We start from the raw sequence: 20,196 nt of genomic DNA on the forward strand, positions 1-20,196 counted from the left end.
TCACCTGTCAATTCTTTGGTAAGCTCCTTTGAGGAAGAACAGTGGCTATGCTATCAAAAAACAGGTTATGCCTTTTCCTGATGAAAAGGCATGGGATTTGGTTGAATAATTTCCTGCATAAACCAGAAAAGAATAATGAATAGTCGATTGGACGCAGAGCGTATTGTTGCCACGATAGTGAATGACTTGCAATGAGTTTGCCATGTTTGCAGGTTAAGACAAGGAAGAACCTAAGCAGTTGCTGTAGACAAGAGAAAGAGCCCTCTTGTCACGAGTCCTACACTCTGTCAGTGTCAATGTGCACCATACTGGCCAGGACCAACTAGAAGAAAATTCTTTGAAAATTGGCTGGTCTATCTTAAGGAGCTCATCTAAGACCACAGGAGTAACTCCTTTTGAGGACTCAGTGGCTACCATAAATAGGTTTTTCCTAAGTCAAAACTTCTTTATTTGCATTTGATATGAATTACTATTTTACAGCACCTAACAAACCAAATGAGAAGGTTTTCCCTACGGAAGTTTCACATACTTCAACAACAATCCGCATTCGTTTCCGTGAAAACTACTTCTCCAACGAAAATGGAAATATTATTGGATATAGTGTCATTGTGGCTGAAGGGCATCATAACAAACAATCAGGGGGCCTTGAGTTGCCTGCATGGAAAGATGTGCAAGGTTACACTATTTGGCCACCGTACCAAGTAAGTTATTTAATTTCACTCATGTTGGAGAACAATACGTACTTATAACAACAGCTTTTGTCTGGAAAATTTTGTAAGAATTTTTATAGACAATTCATCCATACTAATGTTGTCCAGTTGACCTTTTTAAGCCAGTGGTTCATTTTTCAGGTTAATGAGCCATACTATCCGTTTACTTCAACACTAGTTGAAGACTTTGTCATTGGAAATGAAAGTGATTGTGAGAATGCAAAAGGGTACTGTAACGGCCCCCTCAAACCTGGAACCAGCTATAAAGTCAAGATAAGAGCTTACACTAGCCGGGACAAATTTGCTGATACCGTCTTCACTGAATTTATAACAGGTAAGTATCAGCTCAATATAACTGATTATGACTGAGTTGAAAAGAAAAGCTTGATGTCTAAGATAACTCCCAGTATTTCTTGAATTTCTCTTAATGCAAACATGACTAAAATGTTAAAAAAATTTATAAAGAAAAAAAGTAAGTTCTAATGATCAAATTTCCCTTCAGGGATAAAATTTTAATGCTAGCCAAAATCAGCCAACTCCCTCTAACAAAAGTATGAGGTAAGGAACTTATCCCTTTAGGCAGTGAACATACCCATCTCAAAAAGAGGCCAGTTAAATGACATGGACTTCAAGATGGAGGCAGAGAATTTTGAAATTTAAAAGTGAATGGCACAGGGAATTAATGAAATAATTGACATTTAATTTTGCCACTTCCATTCAAACTGTTTGACTTGGAAGTTAGAAAATAAGGGTTGAAGAGATCAAAGGGAATGTATGAAAAAAAAAAAAAAAATAGCAAAAAGCAGTTCAGCTGGAGCTGAAGGGATATTGTTAAGAATCTATAATACTGCCTTGTTTCATGGTAGGCACAGTGTTGGAAGCATTCCCCATAATATCCCGAATCTTAAAACATATTGTGAAGACAAAAGGAAGTAAGCACAATGAAGAATGAAGTAAGCACAATGAAGAATAATCTTTCAAAGATGAAGCTGTTAAGGAGAGGAGGATGATTTGTGAGAGAATCCTCTGTATATGAATTGGTAATGTCAGAGGGACTTGAAAGAGGTCCCTCAGGTAAAGGGGGAAAAGGTTAGGGTAGTAAGGTAATTTCCTGAGGGACACTTGCAGAAATATCTACAGCTGAAATATCCACTGCTGATAAAAAAAGTTTAAATCAAATTTTTAAGGGGAACACTACAGTCAACAACAGGGAGTTTCTCTAATATAGCCTCATGCCAAACCCTATCAAAACCTTTTGACAGCAGCATCTAAAACAGTAACATCAAAATCCTCCATAAGTTTATGTAGATTGGACTATAATAAGATCTTACCTAAAGGATTCATATAATGATTAGTGAGAAGGGTGTGATATTCTAAGTATTTTATAAGATGGGCATGAGTAGAAGTTTAAAGCTATTAGCAGTAACAGAGGCAAAAAAGTATGCTTCCATAATAGAAATACCTATTTTTTATGATAGAGAGGAAAAAAATGGAAAATTACCAGAGCAATCTTGTCAGGAAATTCCATGAGATGCCAAGAGGGATGATATCTGGTCCATAGGACAGTAAGTCTCCGGTGACAGAAATGAAAAGGTGAATGAGTGTCAGTTGGAATGAAATAACCTGAGAAGGCAACAGAAGAAAACAAATCCAGAAAGAATTATTTTTTAACCAGAAACAGTACAATATTACAGGCAGTTCCCGGTTATCGGTGGAGGTTCTTTTCTCGGTGGGGTGCTGATAAACGAAAACCACCATTAACCGAAATTCGGCAATTTATGGCATTGAGTTTTGGTTAATGGTGTTGATAACTGGTTAATGGCACCTCTGTTAGGTATATTATGGTGCCATAACTCTATTATTGGTTCAGCTTGTTATGGCACCAATAATTGCCCATAAAACGAGATCGCCATTAACAGAGTCTGCCAATAACTGAGGACTGCCTGTATTAGTGTAATATTATTTATAACAGGAAGGATGGACTAATGTCTTAGTCCATTTCTGCATTGGGGGTCTTCACTGAAAAGCCCACAGGTGTTTGAACCCTCTTGGTTGTGTTGGTCAGGGATGGGGGGTTTCTACTGGTGTACCCCCTTACTCGTATTACTGATGTAATGGTTCTCTCCAGTGTGGTGGTATATCTTTCTCTCTCCCTCACTGGAGTTTGGCACCAGTTAATTGCCTATTCTTCTTGTGTAGTTGGTTAGCATTGGCTGATTTCCTGTTTCTTGTCATGCTACTGCCTGCTGTTGTACCAGAAATTGGGATCTGCTTCAGAGGTGGGATAGCTGTATGTTGTCTTCTCACCTTGATGGTGTCTGGTGCCAATTGATTTCTAACATTTCTTCTACTAATCATTAGGAGAAATTTGATTTCTTTAATGGTGTTCATGCTGGCATTGGTGGTCTGGTGCTGTCTATAATTTTTACAGCCTTAATGAACCCTTCCCTTTCCAGTCTCCCGGTGTTCATTGTTTTAGCGATTGAATTTGGCATCTTTTTATAGATGACATGAGAGATGTTTTGATATGATACGTATTTGTATTTTCCATATAAAAGTGGTGGCAATCTACCAGGCATGTGAACTCGCAATGCCACTACAATTTTTCAAGTCTGTCTTTAAGGGGGCTATATTCTCTGGGATGAGGTGGAAAGTACTAATGTTATTGTAGTACGTAAATTGTTACCTGGGCTCTGTAAAATTCTGTAATGGGAGTGACATTTTCTTTTACTATATTTCTTAAGGCCCTTTCATTCCCCAGGTATTTTCAGTGCATGTGGTTCTGGAAATAAACTTTTATTGCACTATTTCCTTCTTCTTTATTGGTAGAGTTTTCATTGCTGTGCCACTTGTTTATTGTGATTCTCATTTGTTGCTCAACCATTTTGTTTGAGAAACCCATTGTTTATGAGTGTCTGTGCCAACTTCTCTATTTCCTCGGTTGTGTCCTAAGTGGAGCAGTGCACAATAGACAAAAGTATCCACCGTGGATTTCTTGTACGTATCTGTCCAGGAACCCTTGATCCATTGAGGCAGATGCCCAGATTTGTTGGTTTTCTGTAACCCATAGTGACATACCATGTCAGGGTCTGTTGCACACACACAACCAGGAAAGGAAGGACACTACACTCACATGTATAGCAAAGGACAGAACACTGCAAAGGTCCTTCTTAAGGTTTCTAGGTCCTCTTCAGTGCTGACTCTCTAGAATGTCGTCGATGTAAAGGTGGTATTAAAGGGGGCAGGGGATCTTCCTGGAGACCCCCATTCCTAATGGGGAAGACCCTTTCCTTGAATCCCCATATAAAAGTGGGCATATACATAACACTCCTAATGGGAATACCATCACCACACTATCAATCTGGAAGTACAAATAGGGCTGCCGAAGGGGAGACGTGGAGTTCTGTAGGAATTCTGTGGATAGCTGGAGATATTTAATACCTTTGAGAATATAAGTGGTAGGATCATTGAGTTTTTTGTGAGGTTATGCTTAGGTGACAGTATCTGGCTGGTGATGGATCATAGATGGTTTCCAGGTTTGTACACTTTTATATTACTTCAGTACTTATATCATGGTTTGACATCACCCAAGGCTGGGGAAATCTAGCTCTAGGGTCATTACTCACTATGTTTACCCTCTCTATATATTCCTGTTTATATCCTGTTGAATGTCATCCACTCAATTTTTGTTTATTCATCAGAATTTTAAGTTAACGGTATGAGCCATGGTTGGTAAGAGCTTTAGCCAACAGAAGAGGTGGCTGAAGTGAGTCACTCACCCCTGACCCTACCTTGGTCCATTAAGGACTACAGAGTCAAGGACTTCAACCCCTAGTTGCTTGGCAAGGGGACTCAGTTTCTTGATGACATGGGTGTTGAAGCCGAGATTTAAGAGCTCTTCTTCCTCTGGCGTCAGTTTTGTTCTGTTAAGTTGACTTATTCATTTTTCCATTGGTGTACTACTACTACTACTGTAGGCAGTCCCCGGTTATCGGCGGGGGTTCCATTCCCGGGAGGGGGGTTGCTGAAAAGTGAAAACCGTCATTAACCGAGACTTGGCGATTAATGGTGCCGCTAACCGGTTATTGGTGCTGCCATTATGGCATACAGTACAAAAAACAATATGTATTAGTATAGAATAAACTATAAAAGAAAAATAGAAAAATAAATAGGATAAGCAACAAGAAAAACACATAAAACTAATAAACTATGACATGTAACTCAAGTGAGCCTACTCAAGAAAAAACTTCAAATATTCAACCATATGAATACAGTGTTCCCCCCGTATTCGCGGGGGATGCGTACCAGACCCCCCGTGAATAGTTAGAATCCGCGAATGTTTGGAACCCCTATAAAAGCGCTAAAAACAGCCTATTTTGTTAGTTAAAACTTAAGAAAAACCCCTAAAAATTTTTATACTTGGTTTTTTTAATAGTTTTATCACAAAAAGTGCCTTTTATGATGAAATTGATCACAAAAACCATGAATTTGTGGATATTTCTCATAGAAAAATACCGCGAATGCGCGAATTTTCCGCGAATAATGCGGGGAAACGTTCCCGAGAGAAATCCGCGAATGTGAGAGTCCGCGAATCCGGAGAACGCGAATACGGGGGGTCCACTGTAATATCAATTCATAATTTGGCCACAGCTGGAGGAAATATTCTAGAAAATTGTGTGGTATTGAACTTCATAAAAGAAGACTTTTTGAATTAACTGAATTGTATATGTACATAGTATTGTACTAACTGGTGGGAAGATCTAAATGGAAAAGATCAAAATTATGTCAAATCTTATATAGCATGCAAAATGAGCTGACTGAATAATGGTATCAGAGATTAATTTGAGAGTATAATTAAAGTACTAGTACTATAGTATATCAAGTTAAAAAAGAACGGTAAATTACGAGTTTTAGAAAATTTTTGAGATAATTTTGGCTTTTAAACAGAAGTCTGTTTTTCAGAAATATTCAGGGCAAAATGAGATTCCCAAAGTTTTCTATGGCCCCTCTCCATGGCCAAGGAATAAATACTGTATAATCAAACTAAGAGTTAGGTAAGTTTTGCCAGAACGATATCTCCATCCATTTGATGTAGGACATCTCCTCTGATGAGTAGCATACTGAACATATGTGATAATAGGGTATCACCTCATAGGGCGTCCTCTATGTTGGAAATGCATGTTCCTTTAAGCAGAGCAAGGACACCTCTGTCTACAATGCAAGTACTTTGACAGTGCACACATTGACAGTAGGATATTTAGAACGTATCTGCAAAGAGCATTATTATCATAGGACATCTCCTTGGGTTACCCTATTGTGAAAAGACCCATGTTAGACCTCTTCACTTCACGGTTTAACAGGAAGCTAGAGGTTTACTGTTCCTGGTCCCAGGTTTGTTCATTGCAGCAGAAGACTCCCTTCTGTATACTATTGGGAACATTTTGGGAGGTTGAATGATGGAGTTCCCTACCTCCCTTTCTTGAATCTACTGAAGACCCAGAAAAGCTGTCTTCAACTCCAAAACGATGTGGCGTTCTTTGTCCTGTATCCTCTATGTCCCTGAGGGCAAGAGCTCTTCGAGATGAGCACTCCAACATTTACAGGAGGCGTCTGAGTACAAGAGCAGATCCAGAGGGGGTGAATTAATAGGAACTCTTTGTCAGGCCCCAAGGTCTTAGACTGATCCTAGTAGTCTCCTTGTCGCCCCAAGCTGAGTGGCCGAGAGATATTCCGCCTTAGCACAGCCGCCTTCACCAGTCTCATGTGGAGAGATGCCACCAGTCAGTAGAATCCTTATCTCTTCATGTCTTGAGTCTGTCCAGTTTCTCTTTTGAGCTGGAAATCTTTCTTGTGGAGCAGCATCTCAGATGTAAGGCTAGTACTACAGAGAATCTTCGTCAGTTGTATATAAGATCATCTGCTGCTGTGTTTGATGTCATCAAAAGGATTTCTCTCCACTCAGGAGTTCCTGTTCAGTAGACAAGATCTGGATATTTGTCAGAACAGAGGAAGTTCTTTCTGTTGATACTGGCAAGGGGCTGCAGTGCTGACTTGTAATTAGTTCTCTGAAGGATGTGGACATCTCTTCGACTTGAGGATTCTCAATGCAGTTCAAGAGTTTTGAGTGGTCTTGTTGGCCTAGGAAACTCAGACTTCCTACGTGGGACTTTACTCTGGTACTGAATTTTCACTCAAGCTCCTTTAAGCCCATGCATCAATTGTCTTACAGGAAACTGACTTTGGAAACAGTTTTTCTGCTTACCTTAGCTTCCTTGGAGGAGTTGGAGAGCTTCAGGGTCAGGCTTATGACATGGACTCTCAACAGGTTGGGGTCAGTGGCTTTCAAATTTGCCCCAGAATTCGTGGCTAAGACCCAGATTCCCATGGCTCACAATGACAGCTTTGCCTCCTTTTCCATTCCTTGCTTTGTGGAGTTCTGTGACCAATTAGGTGCTTGCAACAGTGCATGACACCAGAGGATTAGGTTCCTCCCTGGTATTTTAGAAGAACTTATCTGTTCATAGGATTTTGAATGTTGGTTCCTGACTGCGTCAAACCACTTTCACTTTCTTCTACCTAAGGATGTTGCCCACAGATCCTTGGACACTTTTTTTTCTTGGGTCCAGTAATGGCTGTTCAACCAGTGAGACTCGTTCAGTACCCCTGGCAGGACAGTTTATATCTTGCCTAAGATGATTGTGTGAAGTAGGGAATGAGTGAGATGACTGGTCTCTTTTCTTTCCCTTTTCTGCTTTCTTCATGCCTACAGGCAGTATGAAGAATACACACACCATACGCTGGAACTGGCTTGATGCAGATAAGCGTTGCAGCCATACTGTTGCTACACTTTTCATGTTCCATGCAACATACAAATCTGCTTCTCGGTAGCTTCAACTCCCCTCTCTAACAAGGGAAGTGAGGAATGGTGACAAACCAGTTTCTTGTGGCTAACATGGTTTGTTGCCTTAACACATATAGTTCTTTTTTACCTCCACATATGCAATGAATCTGGACATGTTTTATTGCATTTAAAACCCTGTGGATTGAGTGTTAGATATCCACATATCTAACAACTCGCAAGCTGAAGTCCTCTTCTTTAGAATTCTCATTTCTAAGAAGAATGATCAGGTGTGCTAAACCTCCAGTCAGTTCAGGATTCTCACACCACCCCCCCAGTGTGAGTCTATGCTATTGTTAAGACCGAAGGTTAGTTCCACATATGAACCAAATGACAAATTTTTTTATTAATTTGTATTTTTCATAGCTAACAAGTCTGAGGTCTTAACATTGACTGCCCACCTCTACCCACCCCTCTTATGTTTCATCCTGGGTTGGAAGAAAGACTGATGCATCCTTGGATTCAAATGTGGTTTCTGGACTCACTTCCACCTCAACTATGCATCGGATGCCAGATGCCACAGATTTCTTGCATTTACAAACTTTGATTTTTTTAAACTGGTTTCCAGCTGGTGCCAGAAGATTTATCCTATTGTTAAGACTTCTGGTTTATTTGCTATGAAAAATACAAATTAATTAAAAATTTGTCATATCACTAAGTTAATGGAAGTGTAATAAAGGCAGTCAGATATAAAAAAAAATTATGAAACTTTAATGTTAGAGAACAGTCATCACCTATGAAGAAATGGGACAGTAAATTGGGTGGCTATCATTGAGAATTGGCAAACAAAGAATGAATTGGATCTTTATGAAGTTCCTGCATATCTCTGTGGATGTAGTGTCATTTAGGTGATTCCTACAAGTGTCTTAATTGTTACCCAGGGAGGCCATTCTTGCTGATGGATCTGCAATCATCTCAAATTTGTCATCTTTGTGCATTTCTTTGATCTCTTTATGTGTTACAGGATAGTTATGTGTGGTTTTGTAACTACAGACGGGATGTTTATCTCATGATTGCTGAACGTAAACGGTTTTACAGCACCATTTCTGGGTTCGACCTGTGTCTGCCGGTGAAAAATTCCTGTAGTTCATTTTTCCAAGTATAAATAGATCCTAAATATACCAGAGAAAAAGCTAGCATGATATGCTGAAGTTACTACCCTCAGCGCGAGCACCCCCAGGGGTGTTGGTATAAAGTATTGGGGCAAAGTGGAAGCCACTACTCACAGGTCCCCTGCCAATTAGAAGATTCCTCTTCAAAATCCCTCCATGGTGGGAGCCGTTACAAGCGTCACCCACCTTACCTTCCTCTCGCTGCTACTACTAATAATACCCACGCGCGTCCTTCATTCTTGGAATAGACCACCAAGCTTGGACTGGCTAGGGTGGGGAAAGTAAAGAAGAAGAAGGAGAAGGGCTGGGTTCACCGGGCGACACAGGCCCTCCCCCAGAAATAGATTTTTCCTTCGTCAAAATCCCTTTTCTGGGTTCGACCTGTGTCTGCCGATGAAAAAGTATCAGAGAATTCCCATCCAAGCTAAACAGATATCAAACAAGTGTATAAAAGGGGGTTAATGAAACCTAAGCTTCATTTGAAAAATAAATTTAATGCTCTATAACAAGGCAAAAATTTTCTTATATACTACTTAAACTAGAACTTAAACTATGACTTAGAACTAGTAAAAACAAGAAAACATAATATGACAATGTACATTTATGGTTTCTGAGCAATCTAGACGGGTATGTACATACAGTTTCATAAAACCAATATGGTCTCGAAACCGAGGTTTCAATACTATATATGTACATGTTCCGGTGGCAGGATGGTTAAGGCCCGGCCTGGGACGGAAGAGAGAGGTTGGTGGGGAATACAAGCAAGTCAGGTAGGGAGGGGTAGCCACTGCTCGGATGTCATGGACGTGGGACTGAATCCGAATTGGCCTGTTTAATAAAGTAGTGAAGAAAGCATAAATCCTGGGAGCTGTGACAAATGCGTGGATCACACACAATCGCTAATACAGGAATGAAGGACGCGCGTGGGTATTAGTAGTAGTAGCGAGAGGAAGGTAAGGTGGGTGACGCTTGTAACGGCTCCCACCGTGGAGGGATTTTGAAGAGGAATCTTCTAATTGGCAGGGGACCTGTGAGTAGTGGCTTCCACTTTGCCCCAATACTTTATACCAACACCCCTGGGGGTGCTCGCGCTGAGGGTAGTAACTTCAGCATATCATGCTAGCTTTTTCTCTGGTATATTTAGGATCTATTTATACTTGGAAAAATAAGCTACAGGGATTTTTCACCGGGCAACACAGGTCCTCCCCCAGAAATAGATTTTTCCTTCATCAAAATCCCTTTATTAAGCACTATACAAATAAATGTGATGAGAAAAAATTTTTTGCATTTTAAGAAATTCAATACATTAATACTCTTGTTAACTCTATTGTTATTATTATAATTATAATAATAACAGTCAAGTAAATTAAGATAATTTTTTATAGGCGGTACTACTTTCTGTAGATATTGAAAAGGAAAAGATATTTTATTTCCTTTTATCCTGAAACTGGCAATACATTTTTATTGTAGACGATATTCTCCAAACTTGTCAAATACAAAAGGCTAGCTCCTTCAAAATGTTTTCAGATTAGTATTTAATTTAGGAAGACTTAAAAACTTCATCCAGGACATTTGATGAAACTTTATTAGGTAAAGTACTACATACAAAATCAATACATTAGATCCCCCCTTATTCATGGGGGATGGGTACCATCTAAAATCTGCAAATACTTAAAACCCCTCTAAAAATGCTTAGAACTCCCTATTTTGAGAGTCAAAATATAAAAAAACCCTCTAAAAATGCCTATACAGGTAGTCCTCGGTTAAAGGTGGACTAGGTTAATGGTGATCCGGTTTTAGGTGCTAGTTTAGCGCCATAAAATTGGAGATTTATGGCGCCATAACAGGCCAAGTTTCAGTTGTTGGTGCCGATAATATTTATGGCGCCGTACCATACCTAACAGAGCACCATTAACCGTAACTTGGCCCCATAAATCACAGAGTTTAGGTCAATGGTGATTTTGGCTTATCAGCACCCTGCCGAGAAGCACATTTTTGTGATGAGTGCTGTAGTTACCAATACGCATGTCTCTTATTCACAATTTGCTTTTCAGATTCTGAAAGTGGAAGCATTGGGATGGCTGTGGGTATACCTATTGTTGTTGTCATATTAATTGTAGTATTTGTGATGATAATGAGACGTCGATCATGCCGCCTCCAAAAAAGAAACTCGGATATTGATTTGGGACTCCCAGATATTAAAACACGGTACAGTAACTGTTGTTATTGAGTTCTGCACATTCTGAATTTCTTGTGTTAAATTAAAACAAAAAAGTGTTTGATGATTATATTTGAGAATAATGTATAAATTATCAGGTTAAGGAATTTAACATTTTTAAGTGTGATAAATAATTTAGTTTAATATTGACAGGAGGCCAATCAAGCTTAAAAACTTTGAAGCCTACTATGAATTCATGTCAGCAGACTCGGATTACCGTTTTGCTGAAGAATATGAAGCTTTGAAGTATGTTGGGCATGATCTACCAAGAACTGCTGCTGATCTTCCTGTTAATCGGCCTAAAAACAGATTCACTAACATCCTGCCATATGATATCACAAGGGTAAAACTTCAACCCACTGATGATGAAGAAGGATCTGATTACATAAATGCTAATTATGTTTCTGTAAGTGATTAATTCAATATAGTACACTTGGTTAATCATTCTGTTGAGCTAATTTTTCTGATTTTTTCAGGTCAGAATGTCTAAGAATTGCACATAATTTTATTAATGTTAAGAAGTTATTTCTTGTTACTGAAGTACATACTTGAACCTCTAATGTTTTAATTAGCAGACTTTGGCAAAGGTGATAAATACCATGGGACCAACAAGGTGCTGGACCGTTACAAATGGCAGACTTTCTTCTGGCCCATGAACAATATTAAAAACAACTTAATCATGCTTACCTGATTACTCGAAACTCTTATTAGCACTTAAATATATTCAGGAAGTATTTTTGGCCTAGATTAGTGTAAATAAAGTACTGCACATTTTTTAATGTGGATTTTTTTCCTAAAATCTTTGTACAGTTCACATTATGGTGAGAGCGTAGAGCAGGTGCTCATACACTATGTACCTACACACTTGGACAGCAGACAGGGGCACTTGTGGAAACCATACAGTTTTTATCTTTATAATGCCTTGCATTGTCTATTTTTCAATTAATGATTCTTTTTAACATTTTATTTTTCTTGTGCAACTAGTTAATAATGTATACACTAACATGTATACACACAAAATTTTGATAAAATTTTAGTCTTTTTTCGTGTTTTTTTTTTTTTTTTTTATATTGATGCTATTCACTACTGCAGTAGCTGCATTACTCAACTATAAACCTGCTGTGGTCTTTCACAATGTTTTTTATAATAATATCAACAGAAAAATAAATATAGACTAGGTATGTTGTGTTACATGTTTCAATAATATGTTAGGTATGTTTCTTTCTCTACACACTATGCAGCAAAATTTCATGATTCTTCTTGAACCCTTTGTAACACACGACTTCAGTAGCAGTTGACGAAACAGTACCATATAGATTGCACAGAATATAAATTGCATGCTTTCTGCACTGAAAGGAAAGTCAACTGGCTTCATGTTAATATTTAAATGTCAGCAAGATATGAAATGGAAGCTTCTAAGACTACAAGTATGTTTGAATACTGATGAAGGCTGTCATACACTTTAATACTCATTTTGGCTAGTGGAGTCTTGAGAACCTAGACCAGCCAAGGATATATCTCAAGTTATGATTTTGCTTTTCCAGGACTTTGTTATAAATGTACATGCATTGGCATTTATAGAAAATACCATATTTCCTAGAGGTTTTTTGTCATTGATCATAGTTGTTTCTGTTTATACAGTATAATACTTTCTGATGATTACAGAATTTTAGATCATATGTATACAGTACCTATTAACAACAATTACAACATAGCGTGCTTTTTTTCTACATATCTGATATTTACAGTAAAATAAGACTAGTTATTATTGAAGAGGCAGTCCCTGGCTATTGGCGGACTCGATTAACGGCAATCCGGTTTTATGGGGCTCGTCTAGCACCATAAAATTGGCAATTTATGGCGCCATAACAGGCCGAGTTATGGTTATTGGTGCCATTAATCGATTATCAGCATCGTAGATAGAATTTCGGTTCATGGCGGTTTTCGCTTATCAGCAACTTCCCGAGAACAGAATCCCCTTCTCCATTAACTGGGAACTGCCTTAATAAATTTTGATAAAATTTCTGTACAAACAGGAGGAATAGATTAAAAAATGCTGGACTGATTCAGTATTTGTTACATATATGAAAGTCTATTTATAAGAGTTTATTGCAGTGCATATTTTAACTATTATATGTATGTATATGAAAGTCTATTTTATAGGAGTTTACAGCTATAAATATTTTGAACTGTCTTCAAATATTTCCTTTTTCTAGGGCTACAATTCCCCCCGTGAATTCATTGTTACTCAAGGTCCATTGCCTTCAACTTGTGATGACTTCTGGAGAATGTGTTGGGAAAGCAATTCACGTGCCATTATAATGTTGACACAGTGTATAGAGAGGGTAATAAAATTTGTTGGTTTGTTTTCACAATAATTTATTGTAGACAAAGGTCTTAACATGATTGTTGGATGGTCATTTTGAGAGCAACAGCAATCAACTAGTCTGTACATATATTGCTTTGTAATGAATTATCCTGGAATTCTCCCCATATGCATGTTTTATCACTACTGTATTTCATTTTTAGGGAAGAGAAAGGTGTCACCACTATTGGCCTTATGATAGGAGGCCTATATATTATGGTGATATAAGAGTTGCTATTGTCAAAGAACAACAGTTTCCAGATTGGAATATTTCCGAATTTAATGTTTCCAAGGTAAGCAGTTATATACACTTTACACCCTGAAAGAACTAGTGTTGGAAGAATATTAGCAATATAATTGCTAATACTGTAATATCAAGGTACTGTCTTTAGAATACAAAATATACTAATGACATTTTTAATAATTTCAAGAGATATGTATTTAGGATGCATTAAATTATAATTTTAGTTAGATTTTTTCCTGGTTTGTAGAGTTTATTTGTATTATGTCTTTTCCTGACCAGGGTGATGTTTGTAGAATAGTACGTCACTTCCATTTCACAACGTGGCCTGATTTTGGAGTTCCAGATCCTCCTCACACTTTAGTAAGCTTTGTTCGAGAATTTAGACAACTTGTGGGATCAGACCAAAAGCCAATTATTGTTCATTGCAGGTAAGTTATACAATCCTAAACTTTTTATTTCTAACCCTAAAATAAAATGTCAGAAAGATACTTGGCCATCTCTATGAGTTTTCCATCTATGTAGCAGCAGGGTGTTTCGGTGAAATTTGGATTAGCCATCAGTAATCTTTTTAGTCTTTTGGCATAGACTCCTCCATTCTGTTATCACTAGTCACCCTACAGAGAGAAAGACTAGATATCGTGTTTTAAAAATTTGTAGAAAAAAAAAAGTTGATTATTTGTAGCTAAAAACTTTTATTGATATGAACTGTGTTTATAAGACTATTTTCTTTTTTCTGTAGTAAATTACTTTAAAAAAATTTAATAGAAAAAATTAAAATTAAAAAAATATATATAAAAGAGAACAAAACTTGTAGCCAAAAACATCTTTACAGAAGTTGAATAAAGTGACAATATATCTACATATAACTGGGGAGACCATAAATTACTTGACATGAAAGTATGTCTGTTCTATACTCTACTTGATGTGTGTTATAATTAAGTTATTGATATTATTAAATTTAAAAAAAAAATTCTTTTGCAGTGCTGGAGTTGGTCGGTCTGGTACTTTCATAGCTATAGACAAACTGCTATTCACTATGGAAATAACAGATGAAGTAGATATATTTGGAATAGTGTATAACATGAGAAGAGAACGTGTATCCATGGTACAAGCAGAGCAACAATACATTTGCATTCACCAGTGTGTGCTAGCTGTATTGCATCAAAGAGATAAAGAATATTCACCAAAAGAAATTCATGATAATCCGGGTTTTGACGGTAAGTTTTTTGTTTTGCTTTTTATAATCTTTATTGTTAAAAAGTTTGTGAAGTGTATATGCTGGCCAGATTATATGTTCCTCTTGGACATCTTGTTTATACTACGCACAGTTTTCAATCAGATTAGATTCTTAATGTATTGGCTGCAGAATTCATGCTTCTGATGTAAGTTTGTAATTATGGTAAATTGAATACTTGATGAAACTAGGACCTGCACTCACCAGAGCAAAATAGTGTAATAGTTTTGTCTGACAATATGTGAAACTTGCCAAGGTTATTCTATGTCATTGCATTTTATAAATCAGGAAATTAATTAAGCACATATTATGGCAGTGATACCAAAATAACTTATGCTTTTCCAATAACTTATCAGTCAGTATGGAAATGCAGTTTCTCCCATCTGAAAAGCAATTGATTAAAAGACAGAATATGTTACTGCAATAAGTAACCCTAGAAATATGAAGTTGACAACCAGAGCTTCATGTTAGCAAACTAGGGGAGCTTGCTGGCTTATTTCAGTGAAGAAATGCATAATTGGATTATATTTTTATCCCCTATTATATACCTTTATATTTAGTACATGGTTGTGGCCTGTTGGGGGAGGGATGGGGTTTGGAGAGGAGATACCATTTAGAACGTATCTTGTGTATATGGTATTGCTTATGATTTGCAACAACATTTCAGTTTCAACTGGATTGCTTTCAGCTCACTTTTCATCTACTCCCTTCAGCCTTGATAAATGACTGACCAACTGATCCATTTTACCTTCTTCCAATTTTCACCTCTCATGTAAGAAGAATTTTTCAGACTGGCTCAGTGAGAACTTATAAATGAGATTAAGTGGTCTTGTCACCCTAATTAATAATATTAGTAATAATAGATGAGACAGGATACAAATACCTGGGAATAATAGGAGAGGATATAAAACACCAAGAGATGAAGGTCACAGTCAGGAAAGAATATATGCAGAGACTTAAGGCAATATCAAGTCAAAACACAATGACAGAAATATGATGAAAGCCATAAACACATGGGCAGTGCCAGTAACCAGATACAGCACAGGAGTAGTGGATTAGATGAAGTCTGAACTCTGCAGCATATACAAGAAAACTAGGGAACACATGACAATACACAAAGCACTGCACCCAAAAGCAAATACAGACAGACTATACATAACATGAAAGGAGGGAGGAAGAGGACTACTAAGCATAGAAGACGGCGTCAACATTGAGAACAGGGGCAATATCTGAAAACCAGTGAAAACGAGTGGCTTAGGAGTCCATGGGAAGAATGACTGATGAAAGTAGATGCAGACCCAGAAATATACAGGCAGGAGAATGATAAACAAAAAGGAAGAACATAACAAACCAACGCACTGACAGTACATGAGACAGACTAACAAACTGAAACATGTCAATGGCTATAGGGGGGAGCACTCAAGAAGGAAACAGAAGGAATGCTAACAGCATCACAAGCTCAGGCCCTAACAACCAGATACGTATACTCAAAGAATGATATATGGAAATACATACCACCTCGCCCACATGCAGGAAGTGCAATATGAAAAACCAGTACAAAAAGTGGCATGATTCAGTAGGAAAAGCCTCCACTGGAGCCTGTGCAAGAAACACCAGCTATCTTGCAGTAATAAGTGGTACAAGCACCAACCTGAGGGATTAATAGGAAACGATCAGGCAAAGAACCTCTGGGACTATATCACAATATAGATAGGGTGATATGTGCCAATAGACCAGACATGACGTTGATTGACAAAATCAAGAAGAAAGTATCATTCATTGATGTCAAATACCATGGGACACCAGATTTTTATTATTATTTGTTTAAGCAGAGTAGATGAGAAAGAAAAAGGAAAAATTTATAAGAATCAAGACCTGAAAAAGGGATTTTGACGTAGGAAAAATCTATTTCTGGGTGAAGGGCCCGTGTCACCCAGTGAAATAGGTTCCTTTAGCACTATTTCTAAGGTAAAATATTGTTATAATACCAGAGAATCGCTAAATTGGAAATGCCAGAATATTCTGACACGCTCACCTATATTAAAAGGTGTCGGTGTGGTATCTGGGGCGAGTGAAACCACTGCCATGGGTCCTTTTCCAATTAACCTCTCCTACATCAAAAAACCTCAAAAAGAGAGGAGCCGACCAATGGCTCACTACCTGCTACCATGTAGCTAGCGCCTGTGACGTCATACCTGCAGATAGCACCCAAGCTTGGTGCACAGTCGGGGGGGAAAAAAGACAAGGGTGGGATTTCACTGGGCGACACGGGCCCTTCGCCCAGAAATAGATTTTTCCTACGTCAAAATCCCTTTTCTGGGCTTGGCCGTGTCGCTCCGTGAAATAGTACCAGAGAAAATACCAAGCTTAAGAAAAGGAAGAACATAAATTACTTTCCAAAAGGATCAAATGAAAAACAATTAAGGTTAGTTCATTATAATCTACATCAAGTTACAAACTAGTAACATAAAGAGTAAATAACCTTAAAACTATCATACAACATAAATTATCGTAGTAAATAAACATTTGAGATAGAAGGTTCTTATGAACTAATCAGTATTTACAATATGTTACATCCAAGAACCAGTACGACAGTGACGTAACTGAGGCTAAGGCAAGAATGCTAATGAGGCCGGTAGGAAGGAGAAGGTAAAGGAGAGAAAAAGCTGGACTATTGACTACTATCACCAGCGGTGTCGGAGGAAACTGTTTCCCACCGCCGGGTACTCGAGGGCTTCCAAGGACTTAAGGTAATGGCGTTTGAATACTGTCGGAGATTTCCAGCCAGTGAACTTCTTCAGATCTTTGAATTTCATATGTTGGAAAAAGTTAATTGAGGTAGCTATAGCTCTAGTATCATGTACCCGTGGGAAGGACTGCGGGTTGGCTTTTTTGATAAAATATAAAATTTGTTGCCTAATAGATTTTAGGGAAATGGTGCCACCTTTTTCTCTAATAAACAGAGGCCCAGAAGATTTCAAAGTTGTCCTATTTAAGTAAGCTTTCAATGAAGCTACCGGGCAAAGGGATGGGTCCTGTGGGAGGGGAACGATTTTCCACGGGGCCCACCTATCTAATGGATTCTCATTTTTGGCAAGGAATTGTCGATTTGGAGAAAGTAACACTTCCCCTGAAGGGAGAAATTCTACATGACCTGGGTCTCTAGATAAGGCCGACAGTTCTGAAATCCTAGCCCCTGAGGCTAAGCTTATGAGGAATAGTGTTTTTTTCAATAGGGATTGATAATCACATGAGGTATTGTTAGTATCTGAGGCCAACTTAAGGACATCATTTAAGAACCATGACACTGACTTGGGCCTTTCAGTAGGTCTGAGCCTGGCACAAGTTCTTGGTATAGAAGTAAAGTATGAATCTGTTAGATCTATCTTGAATCCGAATTGGAAAATCTTTTTCAGGGCTGATTTGGTAGTAGTGATAGTACTAGCTGCCAAACCTTGTTCAAATAATGACCTGAAAAAGGAGATTGCAAGATTTGTGGTCATGGTTTGTACATTAGATTCGTTCAGGAACCCAGCCAGTTTTTTAACTGCTGAATCGTATTGACGAAGGGTTGATTCTCGTTTATCTGATTATAAGAACATGATGTTCTGAGGATCAGTATTAGCATCCCTCTGAGCTGCAAACTTCATGAAGTCCATAATGTTAGGGCTTTCTGAATTCCTGAGGAAGCGAACACAATCCTCGTTTGTACTAGCTGTGACAGCTTGGGGTTGGGGATCCATTGAGGGTGGAGGCCCAACTCCAGGAGAAGAGGGAACCAATTGCTCTTGGGCCAATTGGGAGCTATCAGAGCCACCTGACCCTTGAATGTCCTGAGCTTGTTCAGAACCTTCATGAGAAGATTCACCGGAGGAAAAAGGTAAATCTTATTCCATTGATTCCAATCTATAGCCAACGCGTCCGTGGCGTAAGCCAGAAGGTCCAGGTTGGGGGCCACATAACAAGGGAGTTTGTGGTTCGATTCCGTGGTGAAGAGATCCACCTGGAGCCCCGGTACTAGCTGACATACCCAACTGAATGACTTCTTGTCCAGAGACCATTCAGACACCAGTGGGACTGAGCGTGATAGTGCATCCGCCACCACGTTCTTTACTCCGGCAAGGTGAGTGGCTGATAGATGCCACTTGTTCTTGCCTGCTAGTGAAAAGATGGCTATCATGACATGGATCACGTAGCTTGATTTGGAACCTCCCCTGTTGATGCAGTGTATTACTACCACTGCACTGTCGAGCACCAGCTTGATATGAGATTTCTTGGCCGGGCGAATTTTCTACAGGGTGAGGAACACCGCCATCGCTTCCAGGACATTGATATGAAGCTGGCGGAATTGAAGGGACCAAGTACCTTGTACCTTCTTGTACTGTGAGTATCCTCCCCAACCTGTTGGTGATGCATCTGTGTGGATCACTAAGGCCGGCGGAGGAAATTGTAGTGGAATTGTCTTTGACAAGTTCTTGACCTCCGCCCAGGGGCGGAGACGTTTCCGTAAGATCGCCGGAATCGGAGCTAACCTGTCCCGGAACCTTTTGTTCACTTCTGAATGCCAAACCCGATTTATATCTTTCAGTTTGGCTTTCAATAGGACATCCGTCACTGAAGCAAATTGGAGAGAACCTAAGATCCTTTCTTGGTTTCTCCTGGACGTCTGTTTCCATTTCAGAAATTGTCTGGTTGCCTTGGCTATTTCTTTCCTTTTCAATGGTGGGATTGATAGAGTATGCGAATCCAAGTTCCAACGAATTCCCAGCCACTGGAAATGGGATGCCGGGGTTAGCCGGGACTTTGTCCTGTTAATCTTGAATCCTAGGTATTCGAGAAAACGGATGACCGTGGCTGTTGCCTTGTGACAATCTTCGATGCTTGAGGCCCAAACGAGCCAATCATCCAGATAGGCTACTACCATGATATCCTGAGACCTTAGTTCCTGGACTACCGTATCCGCCAACTTTGTAAATATCCCGGGGGATATGCTGAGCCCAAAGGGCATTACCTTGAAGGAGTAGGCTTGGTTGCCTAACTTGAAGCCTAGGAACGGGCGGAAGTGCCTTGCTACCGGGACAGGATAGTAGGCGTCTGTAAGATCTATAGAGGTGGTGACGGCCCCACGGGGAAGTAAGGTCCGCACCTGTGAAATGGTCAGCATCTTGAACTTGTCGCAAAGAATGAATAAGTTTAGACGGGACAAGTCTAAGATTACTCTTCTTTTGTCTGAGTCTTTCTTTGGCACGCTGAACAAGCGACCTTGAAATTTTAAATGTTTGACTCTTGACACTGCTCCTTTTTGAAGGAGATCGCGGGAATACTCTATCAACTCCGCTGTTAGTTCTTGATAGAAGGTGTTGGGTGGAGGTGGACCTTCGATCCAACTCCAGCCCAGACCTTTGGACACAATAC

General features: G+C 38.9%; 1 protein-coding gene across 1 annotated transcript in view; it reads left to right on the forward strand.

Annotated features, from left to right (window-relative positions):
- LOC135205644 (tyrosine-protein phosphatase 10D-like) overlaps window positions 1-20,196 on the forward strand; it is a 247,217-nt gene that overhangs the window by 208,935 nt on the left and 18,086 nt on the right. Inside the window, 8 exon segments of the mRNA XM_064236462.1 lie at window positions 481-701; window positions 852-1,044; window positions 10,775-10,928; window positions 11,092-11,344; window positions 13,155-13,283; window positions 13,468-13,596; window positions 13,827-13,975; window positions 14,529-14,764. Coding sequence (XP_064092532.1) covers window positions 481-701; window positions 852-1,044; window positions 10,775-10,928; window positions 11,092-11,344; window positions 13,155-13,283; window positions 13,468-13,596; window positions 13,827-13,975; window positions 14,529-14,764 — 1,464 coding nt within the window.

Source organism: Macrobrachium nipponense, chromosome 24, assembly GCF_015104395.2.
Source record: "Macrobrachium nipponense isolate FS-2020 chromosome 24, ASM1510439v2, whole genome shotgun sequence".
Lineage (NCBI taxonomy): Eukaryota > Metazoa > Arthropoda > Malacostraca > Decapoda > Palaemonidae > Macrobrachium > Macrobrachium nipponense.